This window comes from Balaenoptera acutorostrata, chromosome 4, assembly GCF_949987535.1.
Source record: "Balaenoptera acutorostrata chromosome 4, mBalAcu1.1, whole genome shotgun sequence".
Taxonomy (NCBI): Eukaryota; Metazoa; Chordata; class Mammalia; order Artiodactyla; family Balaenopteridae; genus Balaenoptera; species Balaenoptera acutorostrata.
Genome location: NC_080067.1, coordinates 77,706,848 through 77,730,964, shown reverse-complemented (window position 1 = coordinate 77,730,964; position 24,117 = coordinate 77,706,848). Strand labels below are relative to the sequence as shown.

Sequence of the window (24,117 nt, the reverse complement as noted above, 5' to 3'; positions counted from 1 at the left end):
ACATTTCATATAAATGGAATCATACAGTATTTGACCTTTTGTGACAGGCTTCTTTCACTTAGCATAATGTTTTTAAAGTTCATCCGTCTATGTTGTAACATCGCCAGTATTTCCTTTTTTATGGCTGAATAATGTGCTGTTGTATGGATATACCATATGTTGTTTATCCATTCATCAATTGATGGACATTTGGGTTGTTTCCACTTTTTGGCTATTATGTATAATACTGCTGTGAACCCTTCCAGTCTACTCTTAACTTATCACATCATTATTTCTCTTCTGGAGACCTGCATTTCCTTTCCATAACACCTACTCTGCAGAATACTGACTATACTTGTCTAACCATCTCTATCCTCTGTCCCATATCTGGGCTATAAAGCCCTACAGGAGAAGTTACACAATTGTTTGGTGAAACTAATTGGTGGAGCTACACATACCTGGGATTCATGATGCAAAGCAATTTTTCCGAGACTCAGTCAGGTTATCTTACTATCTTTAGCATCTCTTATATTTCACTGTTTTCTCAAGATTTACCACCTTGCTCTTCATTCTTAGTAGAGGAACTTGTCTCTTACTTCCTTTTGGTGGGAACACCTTTATTTCTTGCTTTTAATCTAGAAACTTAACAGAATCTGTCCTTATTCCATTTTTTTTTCCCATTTGAGTGATAAAAATATCCCTTTTCCTATGTAATTCCAAACTTTAACTTCTCAGGACTTTGCTTTAGCCATCTCTCTCCTTTTCCTTGTCTACCACCGCATTATTTTAAGTAAACAAAAATGTTTGTTTCTCTTGAATCAAAACAAAACAAAACAAGAGAAAAATCTCACCTCTGACAAGGAATTGCAAATCTTTATCAAGTAATTACCATGTGCCAGTAACAGTTTGTGCTAAGATCTTTAAGTGCATTATCTCAACTCTTATAGTAACCCTCTATGGTTTGATACCATTGTCATTGTGTCATACAGAAGAACCTGAAGCTTCTTGAGGTTGAGGTCTCTCCGAATCACTTAGAGCATTAAGTTTGGCAGCAGAATTTGAACCTAAGCCAACTGAGCCTATAAACCTGTTTTTAACCATAATGTTCTACTACCAACCTGTCTGTTTCTGTTTTTATGGAAACTTTCAATTTAATTATTTTTGAATTATTTAATTTGTTGAATAAGCAATATCACACATGTGGTACAAAATTCAAAGGTACAAAAGTGTACCCAGTGAAAAATTAGTCATCATCTAATCTGTATCCCAGAGGAGTATACTGAACTAGTTTCTTGTGTGGTCTTCCAGAAATCTCTTAAGCATGTGAAAGATTATATGTATTTGTACTCTTCTCTCCCCACTCCAACAAAGATATTAGCATTGTTCTACATTTTGCTTTCTTAAAATATATAATTTAGATTTTATTCCTTATTATTAATTATAGAGCTGCCTCATTCTTTTTAATGGCTGATTGTATCTCATTTTATGGATATATCATAATTTATATATCCAGTTGCCTACGGATGGATACTTAGATTGCTACCAGTGTTTTACTGCGGCTGCAATGAATGACTTTACATGTGTGTCATGTGCCTTATGTGCAAATATATCTGTATGATACATTTATAAAAGTGAAATTACTACATTAGAGGGCATGTATGTTTAAAATTTTTATAGTTGTTGCTAAGTTGCCTTTCATAGAAATTGTACCAGTTTATATTCCCACCAACAGTGTGCGAGAGTGCGTATTTCCCCATACCTACCTTCTCTAAAACAGCATGTTATCACATTTTTTGACCTTTGTTCTTCTATAAAAAATAGAAATTTACCTTTCTTTTATTATGAGTGAGGTTGAATTTCTTTTCATGGACCTACGTATATTTGAATTTTCTTTTCTGGGAATTACCTGTACATGTCTGTCTGCCATTTTTTTTTCTAGTGGCTGGTTGGATTTTCAAAAATGAGTTGTATACCCTTTCTTGTAGTAGGGAAATTAGTCCCTTGTGATTTGTTGCTAATATTTTCCAATATTGTCATTTGTCTTTTGACTAAGTTTTTTTTTTTTTCCTTATCTAAATGTTTTATTGTTATGTATTTGAATTGATTAGTTTCTTCTATGGCTTTTGAGTTTTGCATCCTTCTCAGAAAGACTTTTCCTACTTTGAGATTATAAAAAATACCACCTCCTGTTTTCTCTTGGTTTTCTGATTTAATGTTTTATGTTTAAATATTTATTCCATCTGAAATTAATTTGGGGGTTTGGAATACAACTTAGTTTCTTTCTTTTTTTAGATGGCTTTAGATGGCTATCCAGTATCCTTGTGTCATTTATTGGATAATTTTTTACCCCCCTGGCTGGAGTGTTACTTAATCAAGTACTGCATTTTGTATCTGCTTCTTCACTCTGTATTCTCTTCCATTAACCAATTTGTCTATTCACATCTATTTCCAGACTTTTAATTACTGCACCTGTATATTTTATTTTTATTTTTATTTATTTAAACACTATTTTATTTATTTATGGCTGTGTTGGGTCTTCGTTTCTGTGCGAGGGCTTTCTCTAGTTGTGGCAAGTGGGGGCCACTCTTCATCGCGGTGCGCAGGGCCTCTCATTATCGTGGCCTCTCCAGACGCGCAGGCTCAGTAATTGTGGCTCACGGGCCTAGTAGCTCCGTGGCATGTGGGATCCTCCCAGACCAGGGCTCGAACTCGTGTCCCCTGCATTGGCAGGCAGATTCTCAACCACTGCGCCACCAGGGAAGCCCCACCTGTATATTTTAATATGGGGCTAATGTCCCCACCTCATTTCTCTTTTTCAATTTTTTTGATGCTCTTCTTGCATGTTGGTTACTCCATATGAATTTTAGAATTAGTTTTTTTGGTTGTTAAGATATCTTTTTTTTTTTTTTTTTTTGAAATAGCAAACTATTTGAAGGACTAGTGTCTGCCAGCATTTCTCATAGTGGGTTTTGTGGAACATTGGTCCTATGAGGATGCTTCCTCTAAAGAGAATTCAATGTCAGATAATTTTGAGAAATGCTACCTATTATATACTTCCTCTCTAGGACTCATAATACACATTAATATATCAAAAGCTCTTACAAATTTAGTAATAAAGAAATCTGTTTAACTTGACAAAATGAGTTTCCCAGACTTATTTGATCACAGAATCCTTATTTTGGTATAGAATGTTCCCCTGGGATATTCTATAGAATATATATTGGCGAAGAATTGACCTCTCATTGTGTCTTCTTCATCTACAGTTCATAACTCACTGTAATCTGGCTACAGCCCCCCAGTTTCTCTTAAAACAATTCTTGCTAGGGATGCTGGTGACTGTCACCAAACTCAACAAACTTTTTTAAAGTGTTTTTAAAACTTGACCTTTATGGATTTTCAACCTATTCATCATCCATCTTTTGATACTTTTTTCTTTCTTGACTTTGATGAAATTAATCTGTTGCTTTTCCTCCTACCTTTCCCTTTTCCTCTTTTAGTCTCCTTTGTGGGGTCCTCACTGTACACACTGTGACCCCTGCTTTTTTTCTAGGCTGTAGCGTTGTAGCACTGATACTTTATTTGCTACTGACTCCTGTGTGTGTATCTATAGTACACTTCTCTTTTTTGAGCTTTAAATATCTATTTTCACTTGGGTTTGATAGACTTTCCACTTGGCTTATTTCACAGACCCATCTAGCTCAGGCCTACCTCACGGGCCCAACACTGTTAAGACAAGTCTTTGCTGGACAGTATAGTGTCTTTGTGCAAATTAGCATCTTGTAGCAGATATAGCCCTCAGCAAGCAGAGCTCAGGCTGGATTTCATCCCCTATTTTTCCCTTTGGTAGGACACCATCTGCATAATTGTACTTAGGTGCTCAACTAATTTCTAAATTTGTCTCCTCTCTTCTCTCCCTGCTTACTGCCTTAATTCAGGCTCTCGTAGTTTTTGGTCTAGTCTCCTTATCTTTATTCTTTCTACTTCCTTATCTTACTTTTTCTTCTTTTAGCTCATCATTCTAAAATGGAACTCTGGTTAACTCACCCGTTCGCTATCTTTATTGTTTTCCATTTCCTTTCATATAAAATGTGAACACCTTAACTTTGCACACAAGGCTTTTCCTGATCTGGCCCTTGTATACATTTTCACACTGTGCTAAGCTACTTAGTGCCCCTGGTTTGCACTGCCATCTAAGCTTCAGGGCCTTAGAACATGCTTTTCCTAGAGAAGTGTCTTCTTATTACCCTTATCTGATTGGCAAATTCCTGTTGGTGTTCAGGGCTTTTCTCAAGTATTACCTTTTCCCGGAACCCTTCCTTGATCCCCATAGCCCTCATTACACATTCCTCCTTTGTTCCCTCTTGCATGGTTTTGATGAGCATAGCAGTTGTACTTGTGCTAAATAGAATTTATCTGCTTTTTGAATGGTTAGAATTAGAACAGAGATTATGTTTTTCACTTCTGTTCCTCCCGGTCCCAGGGTAACAGTTTTAAATTACACTCCTGAGATCCTTGAGCTGTCTTCTAAAGTTTTCCTGAGCTCTATCCTCTTCTTGGTGGCCCCTCTTCCCACCCTCTCATTACCCTTCCTTCATCTAGAGCGGCTCCACTTTTATCTTTTTTTATATTTGATTTTCACCCAAGATTTTGTTTGCTTAAAGAAAATGTTCTGTATCTGAGTGAACTAAAGAAAGAAACAAGGAAGGGATGGAAAAAAAAAGAGAGTAAAGGAATGAAAGGGAAAAAGAGAAAGATGAAAAAAAGAAAGAAGAAAGGAGGGGACAGGAGAAGAGAGGGAGAAGCTCTGTTCTAAGATTTAGCACAATGCCTAGATGGGAGGCATTAGAGAAATATGGTTGATTAAGCAATTCTGCTTTGAGGGTCTGATATTAAAATGACCAGCATGACTAACCCACCATACCAGTTTACTTCCCTTTCCTCCACCATACCATAGTTGTGTTTTTAAAATCTTCTGTCATACTGCTTGCTCTGCCTAAAGTTTCCTTTTCTTCCTTCCAAGGGGTGCTTAATACATTTTTATGGAGTTAATTTATGGGATTGAATTTAACTTGATAAAATGGTTGTTGTTGTTTGAACGGTCAACTTTTTTTGGTACAGTTCTCTTATGAATTTACTTTTTAAGCCAAAGGAAAAAAAGAACAATTTTCATTTAGTCTATTTTGGGTTTATTGATGAACTATAGTTTGTCTTAACTAGGCTAACTCATGTGGTTAATGCTAACACTTGTTTGATTAAGTAATTTGTAAAATTATTTTCAATGATATGATGTTTTTCTTTTTCAGCTTGTGAAGCTATGTATTGCAATGATTGATACTGGAAAAGCCTTTTGTGTTGCAAATAAACAGTTCATGAATGGGATTCGAGACCTGGCACAGTATTCTAGCAATGATGCTGTAGTTGAGGTTAGTATTATTAAATTTAGTTAAAATGGTAAATGAAACAAGATGTTAGAGAATTATGCATCCATTTACCTTATTAATAGTAGTAGTGGTCCTTAAAATTAGAAGTGGAAAAGCTATCACCTGTTGGTGCTATCTGATATAATCCTGTTTTCTAGGACAGTTAGAAGGTGATGGTTGATTTGCATTGTGGATATAAGTTTACTATACTTGCTGCTAGGTGAACTGAAGCATCTACAAGGGGACCTGAGCAGTGAGAGTAGGATCATGCTTATTAGTAGCTGTTTATCGGGGCAAGCAGAGAGCATTAACTCAAGACTAGTATCTAACTATACATTTTGGGGGCTGCATAGGAAAGTTCTGGTAGCTAGCTATGCTGTGTTAGCTTAGACCCCTTGCTATACTATGTGGTATTATGACATTTCTTTTATGAAGAATAATAACTGGTGCAGAAATGGTTGTAATTTGATGATTATGTGATCCATAGATGCCTAAATGGACACAGTCTTGATATACTCAATTTTACCTTAGGTTTACATGGGCCATTTTGATTTGCTAGTATAATAATATTGGTAGGGCAGGTTAATTCTTTGACTGTTCTAGGGTTTTATGTTACTACATGTAGACTTGACCTCTCTGCGGAGCATGCCTGAGAGGTAGTGAGATTGTCCTAGTGAGAAATAAATGTTACTGTTTACAGTGTAACTTGATCTTTCTGTCAGAAATGCTGAAGTAACATTTTTGTGGCCTATATTAGTAGCTCTTAAATGACTTGGTTTTCTTTTGATTTCTTTCTCATAGACAAGTTTGACCAAATTTTCTGACAGTCTTCAAGAAATGATAAATTTTCACACAGTAAGTGTTTAATAAATAGGTGTTATTATGACCATGTTCATGTTTTAGTACTTTTCTTTGGTGGCAGTATTTTATAAAATTACTTAAGTTGGAAAATGAATGACTTTGATTTGTCAACAACTTTTTAGTTGGGTGGATCTAAAATGTGTGTGTGTGTGAGAGAGAGAGACAGAGAGGGAGAAAGTATAGATGTGTATTATTTCCCATTCTATAATAGTGAACTTTAATTTCAATGAAGTACACACCCATAAGAGTTAATTTTTTTCCTTTAAGTTGTGCCTTTGTAAGTTTTTAAGCAATTTCAAGAAGAAAGACATACAAGTCATCATTCTAAAATTAGCTATTTCTTTTAAGATACAAATATATCCCCTTTGTGTAATCAATTGCTAATATTAAAGACTTGTATTTTTTGAGCTATTTATGTTTGTGTTTAAGATTTGAGGACAGATCTTCAAGAATGAGGGATATATATTACTTTTGGAATGCCGTGAAATTCCGTTATAAGTTTTGTAAAAGTTTACTGAAAATATGTGAGATCTTTTAGTTGCGGCGTGTGGAATCTTTAGTTGCGGCATGTGGGATCTAGTTCCCTGACCAGGGATTGAACCCAGGCCCCCTGCACTGGGAGTGTGGAGTCTTAGCCACTGGACCACCAGGGAAGTCCCTCATTGTGGTTTTGATTTGCATTTCCCTAATGACCAATCTGGTTGAGCATATTTTCATCTGCTTATTGGCCATTTGTGTATTTTCTTCTGCCATTGTTACCACTGTTGTCCACTTAAGTCCTTTGCCCATTTAAAATTTTTCTAAATTGAATTCTTTATATATTCTGGATATTACACCCTTGTCAGATATATGATATATAAATAATTTTTCCCATTCTGTAAGTAGTCTTTTTACTTTCTTGATAATGTCATTTGATGCATAAAAGTTTTAATTTTTTTTATTGAAGTATAGTTAATTTACAATGTTGTGTTTCAAGTGTACAGCAAAGTGATTCAGTTATACATATATATATTCTTTTTCAGATTCCTTTCCATTATAGGTTATTACAAGATACTGAGTATAGTTTTCTGCACTATACAGTAGGTCCTTATTGTTTACCTATTTTATATATAGTGGAGTGTATTATGTTAATCCCAAACTGCTATCCTCCCCCCCCCGCCCCCACTATCCCCTTTGGTAACCAGAAGTTTGTTTTCTGTGTCTGTGAGTCTATTTCTGTTTTGTTAGTAAGTTCATTTGTATCATTTTTTTAGATTCTACATAGAAGTGATATCCTATGATATTTGTCTTCCTCTGTTTTACTTCACTTGATAATCTCTAGGTCCATCCATGTTGCTGCAAATGGCATTATTTCATTCTTTTTAGTGGCTGAGTAGTATTCTGTTTTGTGTGTGTGTGTGTGTGTGTGTGTGTGTGTATACACACACACACACACACACACCCTGGCCCCCCGCACATCTTCTTTATTCATTTCTCTGTTAATGGATATTTAGGTTGCTTCCATGTCTTGGCTATTGTAAATAGCACTGCTATGAACATTGGGGTGCATGTATCTTTTCAAATCAGAGTTTTCTCCAGAAATGTGCCCAGAAGGGGGATTGCTGGATCATATGGCAACTCTATTTTTAGTTTTTTAAGGAAACTCCATACTGTTCTCGATAATGACTGCACCAATTTACATTCCCACCAACAGTGTAGGAGGGTTTCTTTTCTCCACACCCTCTCCAGCATTTACTATTTGTAGACTTTTTGATGATGCCCATTCTGACCACAGTGAGGTGATACCTTATTTGTAGTTTTGATTTGTATTTCACAGTAATTAGCAATGTTGAGCATCTTTTCATGTGCCTCTTGACCATCTGTATGTCTTCTTTGGAGAAATGTCTATTTAGGTCTTCTGCCCATTTTTTTTTTACTGGGTTGTTTGTTTTTTTGATATTGAGCTGTGTGAGCTGCTTGTATATTTTGGAAATTAATCCCTTGTCAGTCACAACATTTGCGAATATTTTCTCTCATTCAGTAGGTTGTCTTTTCATTTTGCCTCCTTGGGTAGGTTTATTCCTAGGTATTTTATTCTTTTTTGATGTGATGGTAAATGAGATTGTTTTCTTAATTTCTCTTTCTGATATTTGGTTGTTAGTGTATAGAAATGCAACAGATTTCTGTATGTTAATTTTGTATCCTGCAACTTTACTGAATTCATTGATGAGCTCTATTACTTTTCTGGTAACATCTTTAGGATTTTCTATATAGAGCATCATGTCATCTGCAAACAGTGACAGTTTTATTTCTTCTTTTCCAACTTAGATTCCTTTTATTTCTTTTTCTTCTCTAATTGCTGTGGCTAGGACTTCCAAAATTATGTTGAATAAAAGTGGCGAGAGTGGGCATCCTTGTCTTGTTTGTGATCTTAGAGGAAATGCTTTCAGCTTTTCATCATTAAGTATGATGTTAGCTGTAGTTTTGTCATATATGACCTTTATTATGTTGAGGTAGGTTATCTCTGTGCCTACTTTCTGAAGAGTTTTTTATCATAAATGGATGCTGAATTTTATCAAAAGCTTTTTCTGCATCTATTGAGATGATCATATGGTTTTTATTCCTCAATTTGTTAATGTGGTGTATCACACTGATTGATTTGCAGATATTGAAAAGTCCTTGTATCCCTGGAATAAATCCCACTTGATCATGGTGTATGATCCTTTTAATGTATTGTTGGATTCAGTTTGCTGATATTTTGTTGAGGATTTTTACATTGTGTTCATCAGTGATATTGACCTATACTTTTCTTTTTTGATACCTTTGTCTGGTTTTGGTATCAGGGTGATGGTGGCCTCATAGAATGAGTTTGGGAGTGTTCCTTCCTCTGCAATATTTTGGAATAGTTTCAGAAGGATAGGTGTTAACTCTTCTTTAAATGTTTGGTAGAATTTACCTGTGAAACCATTTTGTTCTGGACTTTTACTTGTTGGGAGTTTTTAAATTACTGATTCAATTTAAGTACTGGTAGTTGGTCTGTTCATATATTCCATTTCCTTCTGGTTCAGTCTTGGGAGAGTGTACCTTTCTAAGAATTTGTCCATTTCTTCTAGGTTGTCCATTTTATTGGCATATAATTGCTCGTAGTATTCTCCCTATGATCCTTTGTATTTCTGTGGCGTTGGTTGTAACTTCTCCTTTTTCATTTCTGATTTTATTGATTTGGGCCCTCTCCCTTTTTTTCTTGTTGAGTCTGGCTAAAAGTTTATCAATTTTGTTTATCTTTTCAAAGAACCAGCTTTTAGTTTCATTGATCTTTCTATTGTTTTTTTAGTCTCTATTTCATTTATTTCTGCTGTGATCTTTGTGATTTCTTTTCTTTTACTAAGTTTGAATTTTGTTTGTTCTTCTTTCTCTAGTTGCTTTATATGTAAGATTAGGTTGTTTGTTTGAGATTTTTCTTGTTTCCTGAGGTAGGATTGTATTGCTATAAACTTCCCTCTTAGAACTGCTTTTGCTGCATCCCATAGGTTTTGGATAGTCGTTTTTTTTTGTTTTCATTAGTCTCCAGGCATTTTAAAATTTCCTCTTTGATTTCTTCAGTGATCCATTGGTTGTTTAGTAGCATATTGTTTAGCCTCCACGTGTTTGTTTTTTTTGCAGTTTTTCTTCTTGTAGTGATTTCTACCCTCATAACCTTGTGGTCAGAAAAGATATTTGATATGATTTCAATTTTCTTAAATTTACTGAGGCTTGCTACATGGCCCAGCATGTGATCTGTTTTGGAGAATGTTCCATGTGCACTTGAAAAGAATGTGTTCTGCAGCTTTTGGATGGAATGCTCTATAAATATCAATTAAGTCTGTCTGGTCTATATGTCATTTAAGTCCTGTATTTCTTCATTGATTTTCGGTCTAGATAATCTTTCCATTGATGTAAGTGGGGTGTTAAAGTCCCCCACTATTATTGTGTTAATGTCAATTGCTCCTTTTGTGTCTGTTAACATTTGCCTTATATATTGAGGTGCTCCTATGTTGGGTGCATGTATATTTACAATTATATCCTCTTCTTGGATTGATCCTTTGATCATTATGTAGTGTCCTTCTCTGTCTCTTGTAACAGTCTTTATTTTAAAGTCTATTTTGTCTGATATAAGTATTGCTACTCCAGCTTTCTTTTGATTTCCATTTACATGGAATACCTTTTTCTGTCCCCTTACTTTCAGTCTGTATGTGTCTCCAGATCTGAAGTGAGTCTCTTGTAGGCAGCAAATACATGGGTCTTATTTTTGTATCCATTCAGCCAGTCTCTGTCTTTTGGTAGGAGCATTTAGTCCATTTACATTTAAGGTGATGATGACCAATATGTTTGTTTCTATTGCCGTTTTCTTAATTGTTTTGGATTTGTTTTTATAGGTCTTTTTTCCCCTTTCTTCTTTTGTCTTATGATTTGATGACTCTCTTCAGTGTTACGTTTGTATTCCTTTTTCTTCTTTGTGTGTATATCTACTATAGATTTTTGTTTTGCAGTTACCATGAGGTTTTTGTATAGGAGTCTATATTTATACATGCTTGTTTTAAGTTGCTGATCTCTTAATTTCAAACACATTTTAAATAACCTGCATTTGTACCCTCCTCCCCTCATGATCACTCTTTTTGATATTATATTTTGCATCAAATTGTTTTGTGTATCCCTTAACTGCTTATTGTGTATACAAATGATTTTACTACTTTTGTCTTTTAACCTTACTACTAGCTTTGTTCTTGGATGATTTCGTACCTTTATTGTATGTTTGCCTTTACCAATGAACTTTTCCATTTTGTGATTTTCTTGTTTCTAGTTGTGGCCTTTTCTGCCTAGAGAAGTTCCTTTAGCATTTGTTGTAAAGCTGGTTTGGTGGTGCTGAATTCTTTTAGCTTTTGCTTGTCTGTAAAGCTTTTGACCTCTCCATCAAATCTGAGCGAGAGCCTTGCTGGGTAGATTATTCTTGGTTGTAGGTTTTTCTCTTTCATCACTTTAAGTGTATCTTGCCACTCCCTTCTGGCCTGTAGAGCTTTTGCTGAAAAATTAGCTGATAACTTTATGGGAGTTCCCTTGTATGTTATTTGTTGCTTTTCCCTTGTTGCTTTTAATATTCTCTCTTATCTTTAATTTTTGTCATTTTGATTACAGTGTGTTGTGGTGTATTCCTCTATGGGTTAATCCTGTATGGGACTCTCTGCACTTCCTGGTCTTGGGTGACTATTTCCTTCCCCAGATTAGGGAAGTTTTCAGCTATTGTCTCTTCAAATATGTTTTCAGGCCCTTCCTCTCTCCTCCTTTTGGGACCCCTATCATGCGAATATTAGCACGCTTGATGTTGTCCCAGAGGTCTGCTAAACTGTCCTTATTTCTTTTCATTCTTCTTTCTTTTTTCTGTTCAGGGACAATGATTTCCACTATTCTATCTTCCAGCTCAGTGATCTATCCTTCTGCCTCAGTTAGTCTACTACTCATTCCTTCTAGTGTATTTTTTATTTCAGTTATTGTATTCTTTATTCTGTTTGGCTGTTCTTTATATATTCTAATTCTTTGTTTAAAACTTCTAATTTCTCACTCTGTGCGTCCCTTCTCCTGAGTTCTTTGATCATCTTTATCATTGTTATTCTGAACAAGATCTTTCTTGGTTAGATTGCCTGTCTTCACTTCACTTTGTTCTTCTGGAGTTTTATCTTGTTCCTTTGTCTGAAACATATTCCTCTGTCACCTAATTTTGTCTAAATTGCTATTTGTATTTTTATGTATGTAGTAGGTTTGTTAAGTTTCTTGACCTTGGAAAAGTGGCCCTCTGTAGGAGACGTCTTATGTGTCCCAGCAGTGCACTCCCCTCTTGTCACAATGGCTAGGAGCCAGCTGGTCCCAGGGTAGTGTCTGGCCTGTGTTTGTGGACTTGGTCCACACGCTGCTGGACTGTAATTTTCTTGCTTCTGGTGTCTGCCCCCTGGTGGGTAAGACTGGTCTAGAGGCTTGTGCAGGCTTCCTGACAGGAGAGGCGGGTACCTGCCCCCTGGTGGGTGGGGCTGGGTATTCATCTTCTGGTGGGCAGGGCCATTCTAGGGGTGTGTCTAGAGGCTGCTGTGGGCTCAGGAAGTCTTTAGATAGCCTGTCTGCTGATGAATGGGGCTGTGCCCTTGCTCAGTTTTTTGTTTGGCCAGAGGTGTCGCAACACTGGAGCCTACAGGCTTTTAGGTGGGGCCAGGTCTTTGTGCCAAAATGTCAGCCTCCAGGAGAGTTCACGCAGATGAATATTCCCTGATACATTTGCCAGCAGTGTTTGTGTCCCCAGGGTGGGCCACAGTCACCCAGGAACCTCCCCAGGAGACCCTCCAAGACCAGCATTAGGTCTGTCCCAGGCTCCTGTCAAATTACTGCTTTTGCCCTTGGCCTGGTGTACCTGAAATTTTGTGTGTGCTCTTTAAGAGTGAAGTCTCTATTTTCCCCAGTCCTGTGGAGCTTCTGCAGTCAAGCCCCACTGACCTTCAAGGCCAAATGCTCTGGGGGCTCTTCTTCCTGGTGCCAGACCTCTAGGCTGGGGGCCTGATGTGGGGCTCAGCATTCTCACTCTTGTGCGAGAACATCTGTAATTTAATTCTCTAGTTTGTGGGTCGCCTACCCAGGGGGTATGGGATTTGATTATATCACAAGTGCCCCCCTCCTACCAGTCTTGTGGTTCTGTCTGTATGTCTTTAGTTGTAGAGAATCTTTTCTGGTAGCTTTCAGTCTTTTTCAACGATGGTTGTTCTGCAGATTGTTGTGATTTTGGTGTGTTCGTGAGAGGAGGTGATCTTAGGGTTCTTCTACTCTAGCATCTTGGCCACTCTCTAAAAGTTTTAATTTTGGAACTTCCCTGGTGGCACAGTGGTTAAGAATCCGCCTGCCAGTGCAGGGGACGCAGGTTTGATCCCTGGTCCAGGAAGATCCCGCATGCCACAGAGCAACTAAGCCCATGCGTCACAACTACTGAGCCTGCGCTCTAGAGCCTGCAAACCACAACTACTGAGCCCGTGTGCCACAACTACTGAAGCCTGTGTGCCTAGAGCCCGCGCACCGCAACGAAGAGTAGCCACCACTCGCTGCAACTAGAGAAAGCCTGCGTGTAGCAACGAAGACCCAACACAGCCAAAAATAAATAAATATAAATAAATAAATAAATAAATAAATAAATAAAAGTTTTCATTTTGATGAAATCCAATTTATCTTTTTTTTTTTTTTTTTCCTGTTCCTCCTGCTTTTGGGGTCATATCCAAGAATCCATTGCTAAATCCCAGATCATGCAGATTAATCCCTTTGTTTTCTTCTAATATTTTTATGATTTTAGCTCTAATATTTTGCATCAATTTGTTTTTAATGACCTCTTATTAATTTTCTTTTTGCCTTCTATTGAATTTGGTTGCTAGTGTATAATATATTTGATTTCTTTTTAAATCAAGGGACCTTTTGGATTCAAATTTCTTAAAAAGTGTAATATAATAAGAATTAAATTTTTTTTAAAGTTACTGATTTTAAATTAACATAATAGGTTAAATTTTTTTTGTAATATAGTATCCTTTGTAGTAGTCCTGTTTCTGATATTTTCTTTAAATCAGTAAGTCTTATATTATTGCTTTATATAAGAATATTTTGCTTTTTGTTATAGTTTAAATGTGAAAAGTTATGAGTAAGATAATCTTTTGGTAAATAAATAGTTTAAATGTATGTTGAAATCTGTCCAGTCAAGAAAGCTTAAGTTCAGAGTATTTTATAAATCATTCTCTTAGAGTAAATTGAGTCTTTAAAAATGAGGTTTGTTTGAAGCAAGGTATATAAGTATAGTTTCCTTCAAGAGGATAGAGATTGGTCTTTTTAGTGCTAGTGCTATTAATGTGCAACTGGTTTCCTGAACTGATTCCAATAATGTGTTTTTTTTTTTCTTTTCAATTGAAAGCAATCAATATTTCTTGATTTTAACATTGTAAAAAGAACAAAGAACTTAGATAGAAACAACTTTGAGTTTAGGCTTCACTGTTATTAGCTGTATAATTTTGGTCAGTTTATTTAATCACTTTCATTTTTCAGTTTACTGTTCTATAAAAGGGGAATAGTAGAATTTGCGATACCAGCGTGTAAGGGTGTTGTGATGAGGAACAAAATATGTGCAGCTAGATCCTGGGGAGTGATACTACTTCCTTTACTATATTGGTTGGTATCCGTTTGGGAAAATAGAAACCACATACAGTATTTCTTATAGAAAGGTTTTAATATAGTGAATTGGTTACAAAGTGTTGGAAGGGTTGGAGGAATGAAAAAAGCCACAGTGATGCCACCTAGAGATTAGTCAACATAGGAAGGAGCTACTGTCCTTAGGGGCTACAGGAGCAAGGGTGGAAGTGGTGGTGCTAGAGCCCCTAAGTACTGCACTCTTGAGAACACTGCCATTGTTGCCAAGCCAGGAAGTCAGGGCTTGCCTGCTTGCTGTGGCTGCAAGAGCCTCGGAGCCTGCAGTCCCATTGACACCCTCAGATTGGTCACTGACGCTGCCGAAATTTGGAGTAGCTCAGTTGCTCACTAATGGCTGTGTCAGAACAGAAGCAGAAAAAAAAAGTGGCTTCTCCTTATCTCCTGCCTCTTAATCTAACATCAGATCCTATTTGCAAAACCTAACCTCTTGGCTTGCAGGGGGTTTGGGAAATATGCTTTGCAGATTTCTAGCTCCTGGCAGCATAGAGGAGGAGATTATGGAAGGGTGATGTAGTGGTGAAAGCCAGTAAACAACTGACACACCAACCATAAAGGCTGTAATTTTGAAAACAGTTTTAGTAAGCAAATTATTATGCAGTCTTAGCAATTTTCATCCTTGAAACCTCTTTCTGTGACTTTTCTTTTTCCCCCCCATATTCCATGTCCCACGCATTAAGAAAATATACCCCAGATCCTACAATAAATAGTTGCTCTGTCACCTCCAAGTCTAAACTACTACCACCTTTTGTTTAAGATTATATAACTTGTATCTCTGCTTCTCTACTTGCCCTTCTAAATACATTGAGTTATGTATACAGCAGCCAGAATGAACTTTTAAAAATATAAATTAATTCACAGTACTCTCCTGTTCTAGCTCCCTGTTACACTCAGAATAAAATCCTAACCAAGTCCTATATGATGACGCTCCAGCTGATAACTTTCTGATCTCATCTCTCTTCTCTGTCTGGTTGTAGCCTCTTGGGCTCTGTGTTGTTCTTTGAACATGCCAAAGTAATTCTCATGTTAGGGCCTTTGTACTTGCAGTCTGTTCGGTGCGGCATGTTCTTCCTCCACGTTTATGTGTGACTGTTTCCTTACGATATTCCTTTTCTTTCTATAGGTCTCCCTCACTTTAATAGATCACTGCCTCTATGAGAAGCCTTCCTTGACCACCATATGGTTACTGTCTATCAATTTACCCTGCCTTTTGCGTGCACACACACATACCATGTATGTGTATGTGGTCTCATTCTTAAATATATGTGCTTATTTTATTGTCTGTTCTTCTCTAAGTTTTATGACTGTAGGCACTTTGTTGTATTCATCTCTGCTACTACCACCTAGAAGAGTCCTTGGTAGGAAGGAGTTACTCATGGCAGGGTTGAGGACACTGAGATTATGACAACCCTTGTAATGTTTCTTTAGTCATTAAATGAATAAAGATGTGTTAAATCAGTGAAAATTCGGTGAACAAATAGACAATTAAAAGTATTTAATATTCTTTAGAAATGCTTAATATGCTTTAGAATGATAATTTGCAAACTAAGAGGAGATCACTATTTGTCTGCCTGTCTGCCTAGAGGTCTAAATGCTATAGGTTGGTGAACTTGTGTGTGTTTACATATATACTTATATATATGTATATAGGAGAGCTCTGATACTACACCAAGATGTCTAGTGCCTTTCTAGTTTTATTCCCATATTCCTTTTTACAGCATCTCAGAAATTTTTCTACTAATAGCTATAGGTATGAAATTGTGAGACCTTAGTTTACTTTCTTTTAATTTTCTTTCCTTTTATAGTTGCTATGCTCTGTGTTTTACCTTGCCTTTTTGTTTCTTGTTAACAAATACTTTTCCCTTAGTTTTTTCAGTAAGAGTGACCTCTTTGTACTTGAATCAGAATCTTTATATTTGTGGCAAAGGTTCTTCCCCCATCATAACGCTGTATACTTCAACTAGATTAAAGATAGGGATGACACATATCTTGTTTGCTGTTATATCCTTAGTACTTGCATAATTCTTATCTTGGGGAAGTCATTTAATTTTTCTAAGCTTTGCATTCCACCTCTGTAAAATGAAGGAGCTTTTACTAGATGACTTTTAATTATAAAGTATTAATTATTATAAGATTTAAATATCTCAGAGTCATTTGTTAAAAATGTGGGAAAGCCTAGTTGTATAAAATGCTTTATTTTAGTAGCATTCTGTTCAGTGAAATTTTAATTACATAGCATTATAGGATAAAGGAGACTTTATAGGATAAGACAAACTGCTTTCTAAAAGGTAATAAACACTGGAATCTGCTTTATATTCTATAGCAAAGCTCATAACACTTAAGCCTTGGTGTATCACTTTGTATCAGGATAAAAGGCTAGATGTTACAGAGATGATATTTATGAATAACTTTGTGGGCTTAAATAAATGTTTGAAATAATATAACCATTTGGGTTTTTAGCCAAGTAAGATTAAACATAGATTGGGTTTAAATTATCCAGTCATTTAAAAAATAAATTATTTGGATTCTTTTGTGATTTATTTTCTCTGTAAAAATGAATAGTACTGTTCCTTATTCCTTATAGAATGAGAATGTCCTAGGGTTGCTCTTTAACTCATATGTTTTTTATAAGGTGCCAACTCATAACTTTTCCAGAGCAGGTCATATATGCTACATTCTACTATGTACTAGAGTTGATTTGACTACTTTGTTTTCCTGGAACTTAGAGCTCTGTTTCTGTAACGTCGCTGATGACTCTTTTGGATTCTAATTTGCTGTTGGTATAAGGAACTTGGAATATTATTTTGATTATTTGCTGAATGAAGTTTTGAAGTTGAATTGCTGCATAAAATTCTATGAAAATGTATGACCCTTTTTGTTTTGTTTTTTTGTGAGTTTGGTTTTCCATATTACAGCTGTCTACTCATTCGCTCAACAAATGGTTTTAGGTAGTGAGAATATAGTAGTTCAGTGCTTCCCAACTGTTCTCATCTCATGGTGCAGGTAGAAACTGATGGTTGTATTTGTATGAGACACTGGAGAAAACTTCTGGGGGACATAAGGTGTCATGTCCTGTCTGGGTGTTGGTGAAAAATGTTTAGATTTCTTTTTTATGAAATTATGTTAAATAATTAATAAATTATTTTTATAGAATTATGTTAAAATAAAACTTAAAGTATTAGGAAAGATATTACATATTGAATGTGTATAACACTTCCATATATTTAAAAAATGTTTTAATGAGAAACTTGAGCTGGCTTCCCTGAACATAACTTAAAAAAAAAAAAAAGGTCTTATGCATGAAATGGTTTCAAGGAATTCCTGATCAAGATTTTAAAATTGATGATCTTTTCAAATTTTTGGCCATTGTCATTGATGAGAACTTTGTCTGCATACGTAGACATATTAGTGAAAGGCAGATGAGCATTTATTGCCCTTTCCTCCTGATTGACAGGAACTCCTTTATCACTTGTAATTAGAATTTAAATAATTCCATCTCTTTAAATTATACCTTAAAGGAGCAATCATTCATTAAGTGGGGCTGCTCTTCCTTTTCTTTCATTGACACATGTAATGCTTAAATTTTCTGGGATAAATTGAGTGGATTTTGAATAAAATGATGAAGCTTTTCTGTAGGTATACATAGAAGTTGCTCTACTTACTAAACCCCATTTACCCACTTTTAATAATTCTATTTTTGGATTCAGATTATAGCACTGACTCCCTAGTGACTCATTCTCAACCTCTTGTTTCCAACACTTTGAATCCATAAAGATTGTTGGTACATGTTAATTGTCAAAAATATAAAGGATTGTTTGAAATAAGATCATCAGATTTAGAACACCAGTTAACTAAGCCACCTTTTAAAGTCAATAACTAGCAATAAACAAATCTGCAAGTTGAAAGTTGTTCCTCCTAAACTTTTTGAATTCTACTTTTAAATCATAAACTTAGGCAAAACTCTTCTTTTGGACAGCTAGTACACTGTTGTATGAAACAGCAGAGAGTGATATTCCTTTTTTAAATTTTTTTTGGCTGTGCTGCACAGCCTGCAGGATCTTAGTTCCCTCAACAGGGATAGAACCCATGCCCCCTGCATTGGAAGCGTGGAGTCTTAACCACTGGACAGCCAGGGAAGTCCCCAGAGCGTGATATACTTGTCTCATTTCTATACAAAAAGCTGAAAAAAAAGAAATGTTTTGAATATTTTGTTTAGATTCATGTATCATTTTCATAAAATTTAATTTGGAATTTATATCTACATGTAACCTTTTACATATAAGAGATCCTTTGTGAAATAATGTACTACTAGATCTTCACAGCTTTCTAAATGAATTCTTAACGTAAATTTACATCTTGCTGTCTTTGTGGCTGCTCTATCAGTATGCAAAGTTACAATGTTTCCAAATTTATCCTCTTTGTTTGTTTTAAAGTTTTCTTTAGGCATTTGAGTATTTCATCCCTAGGAATTTGTTTTGGTGCTTAGGAAAACAATGTTCTTCCAAGATAATCTTCTATTCAGAAATTTTAACTATTGCTGTTAATTTGAGTACAGTTATTAACATGTAGAATCATCATGCAACAATGAAAACTTTTTGATACAGTTGTCTTCTGGGTTAGCAATTATTGCTGTGTTTATTTGGCATGCCATCAAAGGCATCTGTTAATTCTGTTATTTGAATGGGGCACATTTTCTATTTCCTTTGCTTCTTTGGAAATTACAAAGTTCTGAAATTTTCCTTGTAGGCTGGTATATTATACAATTTTGCAATTGTATGAGGCATTCTGGCTCTAGCTGTTAATTGAGTAGTAACCTTTTAAGCAGCTTCTTAATCTGATATAGTTATAACTAATGTGATAAAAGAACTTTGTTTCTTATTTTGTGTTTGCAGAAGTTTAAAGTACAAATCTTTTTCTGTATTAAATGGATATTTTGTGTTGAAGTCCTGTATGATTTGCTTCTGCAATTGTTTTATTTAATAACTCTTTCATGTAAAAATACATTTTGGTTAAAGAAGAGAATTTTGGAAATGTTGTGTTTGCCTTATGAATGTAATGGCTTTCCAGCACTGTTTGATGAAAAAGTTGTCCATTATGGTGGAAAACAACAACCAGTAAAAATCAGATCTATTTAAATATGAGATAAAATAAGATATGTTTTAAGGTTCAAAAGCTGATTATGTGTATAATTTTCTGCATTCTTAAAATGTTTTAAAATAAATTATATTGCAAGATTATAAAATTAGGCATTTAGTAAAGATAGGAAATATTAATTCATTTTAGTTTATTCAACAAATGTTATGCTCATTTACGATCAAAAAATCAAATTTTCAAAATGTTTTTGAATCTGCAAAGGTCTGCGATCCCATTTAAAATGATATAATTATGTGCATTTAATTCCATCTTCAGACATAAATGTTTTTTAATAATTTAAAATAAAACATAATTAAATTTCATTAAGAGTCAGACTTTGGCTAATTAACATTAAAAGCCAATAATAAATAAATACCAAGAAGTAAGAGCCAAAAAATAACAAAATCAATTGCATTCTAATAGGAATACCTTATAACTAATGATGATGATGCTAAGGAAACAATCATACATACCTCGTTAATAGGAAAAATGTGAAAAATAACAATAGGAGCAAGAATTGTGAAAAATGAGCAAAAGAAAGGTGCAATATTTGACAAGGGGTACAAAACAAAGAAGTGATGACAAACAAATTGTGACTAAAATAGCTTTGGATGATTCAAATAGTAATGCCAGGTAACTTTTCCCCTAAAATGGAACTATTTTAGTGTGCCATGACCCAAGCATTGAGAACCTTTATAGTAGTAAATTGGTTCCCATTCCCAGAGATTTGATTTATGTCATCTGGAGTGCGGCATTAGAATTTTTAAAATCTCCCCAGGTGATTCTGACATGCAGTAAAATTTGAGGACCATTACTTTCGATCGGTGGTTCTCAAATTGTGATCCCTGGACCAGCAGCATCAGCATCACCTAGGGACGTGTTAGAGTAGCAGCTTCTTAGAGCCCATCCAGATCTACTAAATCAGAAACTCTGAGGCTGGAAGCCAGCAACATGTGTTTGAACAAGCCTTGCAGGGGATTCTGTTGTATTCTAAAGTTTGTGAACCACTGTTCTGGAGCAGGGGTTGGCAAACTATGGCTTACAGGCCAAATCTAGCCCATCGCCCCCTCCCCTTTTTTTCATGTAAATTTTTATTGGAACACAGCTATGCTCATTTGCTTCTGTATTGTCTGTGGTTACTTTCGCACGATGGCAGAGATGAGTAGCTGTGACAGAGACAACATGGCCCACAAGCCTAAAATACCGTCTAGCTCTTTACAGAAAAAATGTGCTGACTTCTGCTCTCAAGACTGTTTTTGCCCACCTCCAAGGACTGTATCTGTCATGACATCCACTGAAGGGAGGCCCTTTTTTGCTCTTAGTGAAGGTAATTTAGTGATTTAGATGGCTTGATGAATTCTTCTCAGTGGAGTGCTAGTGGGCTGCAACCCAGACTAGTTAAAATTAGAGTCTCTGGGAGTAAGAACCAGCAATCAGTAATTTTTAAAGCTCCACAGGTCCTCCCATTGTGCAGCCCAGTTTGAGAAACAATGCATTGCTTCTTCCCCCAAACAAGCACTTGGAAATCATGGTAAATGCAGATTTTGATTCTGTAAGCCTGGGGTGGTTCTGGAGATTCTTCATTTCTAACAAGCACGCAAGTGATGTGGATAATGCTGGTTCACATCTGGGGAACCTTAAAAATTCTGATTCCTGATACTTGCCAGTTTTTCTAATTATCTCAGCATCAGGGTATTTAAAAGTTCCCCAGGTTATAATACTGTACACTTGAGAACCCCTGGTCAGAGCGATTTGTCTCAATCTTGGAGTAACAGAATCACCTAGTGAACTTTTTAAAAAATACAGAGGGATTCTGTCCTCCTTCAATAAGCTTGGATCTTTGTATTAATATTTTCTGTTAGCTTTGCAGGTGATTTTAATTCACACCCAAGCCAGTGAAGAACCACTGCCTTAGAGAAATGAAGAAAGGGAGAAAGAAGAGGTTAGATAAATGGATAGGTTAGGACAGGCAGGGGATGTAGAAAAACAGGAACACATAATAAATATTCATTTGCCTATTGGGACCTGTTTCTGATAAAAGCAAAGAAGAGTCTTCTTGATTATTATAAGCCTGTAATAAACAGGCCTAATGAGATTAAAAGATTCAATGAATCCACAGTGTTAACAGCCATAGCCCTGTGCCTATAGATTCTGGAAAGGACAGGAATGATTATGTCATGCAGAATCGTCAGAAGAGACTGCTGTGGTAGCTCAGTAATATTTAAATGGATCACAAAGACTACAAAATTTTTAGTCTCGGCCAATGGGACCTAAATGGCAAGAACTGAAAATAGTTCAGTGCTATCTATGGATGTGTAGCCTATTCTTCTACGAAAGTTCCTAGAGTGTCTGCCATTTGTGTAGTGTATCTCAGCTTTCATCCTTTGCGGAACACAGCTAGATAGTGTTGCTTTAACTGGGTGCAGACATGAGTGGGGAATAACCTGAGTGTAAGCCATTGGTTTTAAACAGCCATGATATTTATGCACTCTTACCTCTTAAAAGGTAAGATCCTTTTATAAGTAGCAGATAGGTCAAATGACATTGCTGATTATTTGTCATACATATGTTGCTAGGAATAATGCCATTCATTTCCAAAAATGGAACTGAACCTTTGCTTTTGTGTTGGTACCCCACCCCCCCACTCATGCCACCCAAGGAATCTGTCACTCTGACTTTATTATACCATCCCAGGTTTTGTGGTATAGACATGGAAGAGAAGACCTGTATGTACTCAATTCTGAGGATGAAACAAATTTTGTTTTTGGTCTAAAGCCCAGATAAAGTTTTTGGGTGGTTGCTGAGCACTTTGGGTAAGATCTTGATCAGAACCCCCAACTAGTCAGGATAGTAGAACTCTACACAAGGAAAATAGGGAAATGAGGTAAAGGGCAAAAATTTAGGGAAGAGTCTTGCAAAATTCCTTTGTCACCTAATTTCCAGAGACATTGACAAGGCAAAGTCTTAAAGTTTAAGAAATACTGCAAATTCTCTCTTAGTGGGGAATAGATTAGTGCCCTATTGAGGCAGCTCTTTGCAACAGTTCACCAGAGGAAAGAAGAGTTAGCTGTTAGGTAGCTGGATAGCTTGAAACTGCCAAGTGGGAGACTCAGTTTTTACTCAGTTGCCTTTGCATTACAACATACTTTTCATTCTAATGAAGGTGTTAAAATAGGCTAGATTATTGACAATTGCCTGAAATATTTCTCATTCTATCCAAATGTATATAAACTTTAGTTTAGGTAATGCTATATTTTGGAGAACTTAGTAATGTTTTTGTAGTTTTAAAATAACAATAATAGGCAAAAACCATTGTTTCTTTCTCTGGAATATATTGATTTTTTTTTTTTTTACTGGGGAATGATTGACATAAACTGTATATTAAAGTGTACAATTTGATAAATGTTGACATATGTATACCTCTATAAAACTGTCACCTCAATTAATTTAATGAACATAACAATTATGCCTCAAAAGTTTTCTTGTGCCGCCTTATAATTCCTCCTCCGATTTGCCACCTCCTCATTCCTAGTCAATCACTGATCTGCTGTCTGTCATTACTGATCAGTTTGCATTGTCCAGACCTATATGTAAATGGATTTTTTTTTTTTTTGGTCTAATTTCTTTCAGTGTAATGATTTTGAGACTCAATCATGGTCTGTGTAGCAATAGTTTATTCCCCTTTTGTTATTGCTTAATAGTATTGCATTGTGTAGATATATCACAATTTGTTTATCCATTCACCTGTTGATGGATGTGTTAGTTATCTATTGCTGTATAACTGATTACCCCAAAATATAGTGGCTTAAAACAACAAACATTTATTATCTCAGTTTCTGGGCCTGGAATTTTTAGAGAGACTTAGCTGGGTGGCTTTGGCTCAGAGTCTCTAATGAGATAGCTGATAAGATGTGGCCGGGGTTACTGTAATTTGAAGGCTTCACTGGGGTTGGAGGATCCAATTCCAAGATAGGGCCATGCATATGACTGTTGACTGCAGGCCTCAGTTCCTCGCCAAGAGGCCTCTTTGCCGGGTTGCTTGAGTGGTTTTTACTGCATGGAATCTGGTTACTCCCAAAACACATGATATGAGAGTAAGGGCAAAGAGGAAGATGCAATACTATCCATTACTTAGTCTCAGAAGTTACTGTTTGTCACTTCCTCCATATTACTATTTGTTAGAAGTAAGTCTCTATGACCAGCCCACTCTCAAGGGGAAAAGAATTAGGCTCCACTTTTTTTTTTTTTAAATTTTTATTTATTTATTTATGGCTGTGTTGGGTCTTCGTTTCTGTGTGAGGGCTTTCTCCAGTTGCGGCAAGCGGGGGCCACTCTTCATCGCGGTGCGTGGGCCTCTCACTATCGCGGCCTCTCTTGTTGCGGAGCACAGGCTCCAGACGCGCAGGCTCAGCAATTGTGGCTCACGGGCCTAGTCGCTCCGCGGCATGTGGGATCTTCCCAGACCAGGGCTCGAACCCTTGTCCCCTGCATT

General features: G+C 36.1%; 1 protein-coding gene across 5 annotated transcripts in view; it reads left to right on the top strand.

Annotated features, from left to right (window-relative positions):
- Positions 1-24,117, top strand: part of ACAP2 (ArfGAP with coiled-coil, ankyrin repeat and PH domains 2) — a 151,901-nt gene that overhangs the window by 57,152 nt on the left and 70,632 nt on the right. For 4 of the 5 annotated variants that reach the window (XR_009008126.1, XM_057545291.1, XM_057545289.1 and 1 more), the window contains exons 3-4: positions 5,283-5,402; positions 6,201-6,254. The exons of the other annotated variant lie outside the window; for it this stretch is intronic. Coding sequence is in view for 3 of the 4 variants with exons in the window: in XM_057545291.1 (XP_057401274.1) it covers positions 5,283-5,402; positions 6,201-6,254 (174 nt within the window). In the remaining variant the exon portion in view is untranslated. The remainder of the gene's footprint in view (positions 1-5,282; positions 5,403-6,200; positions 6,255-24,117) is intronic. 5 annotated transcript variants of the gene reach the window in all.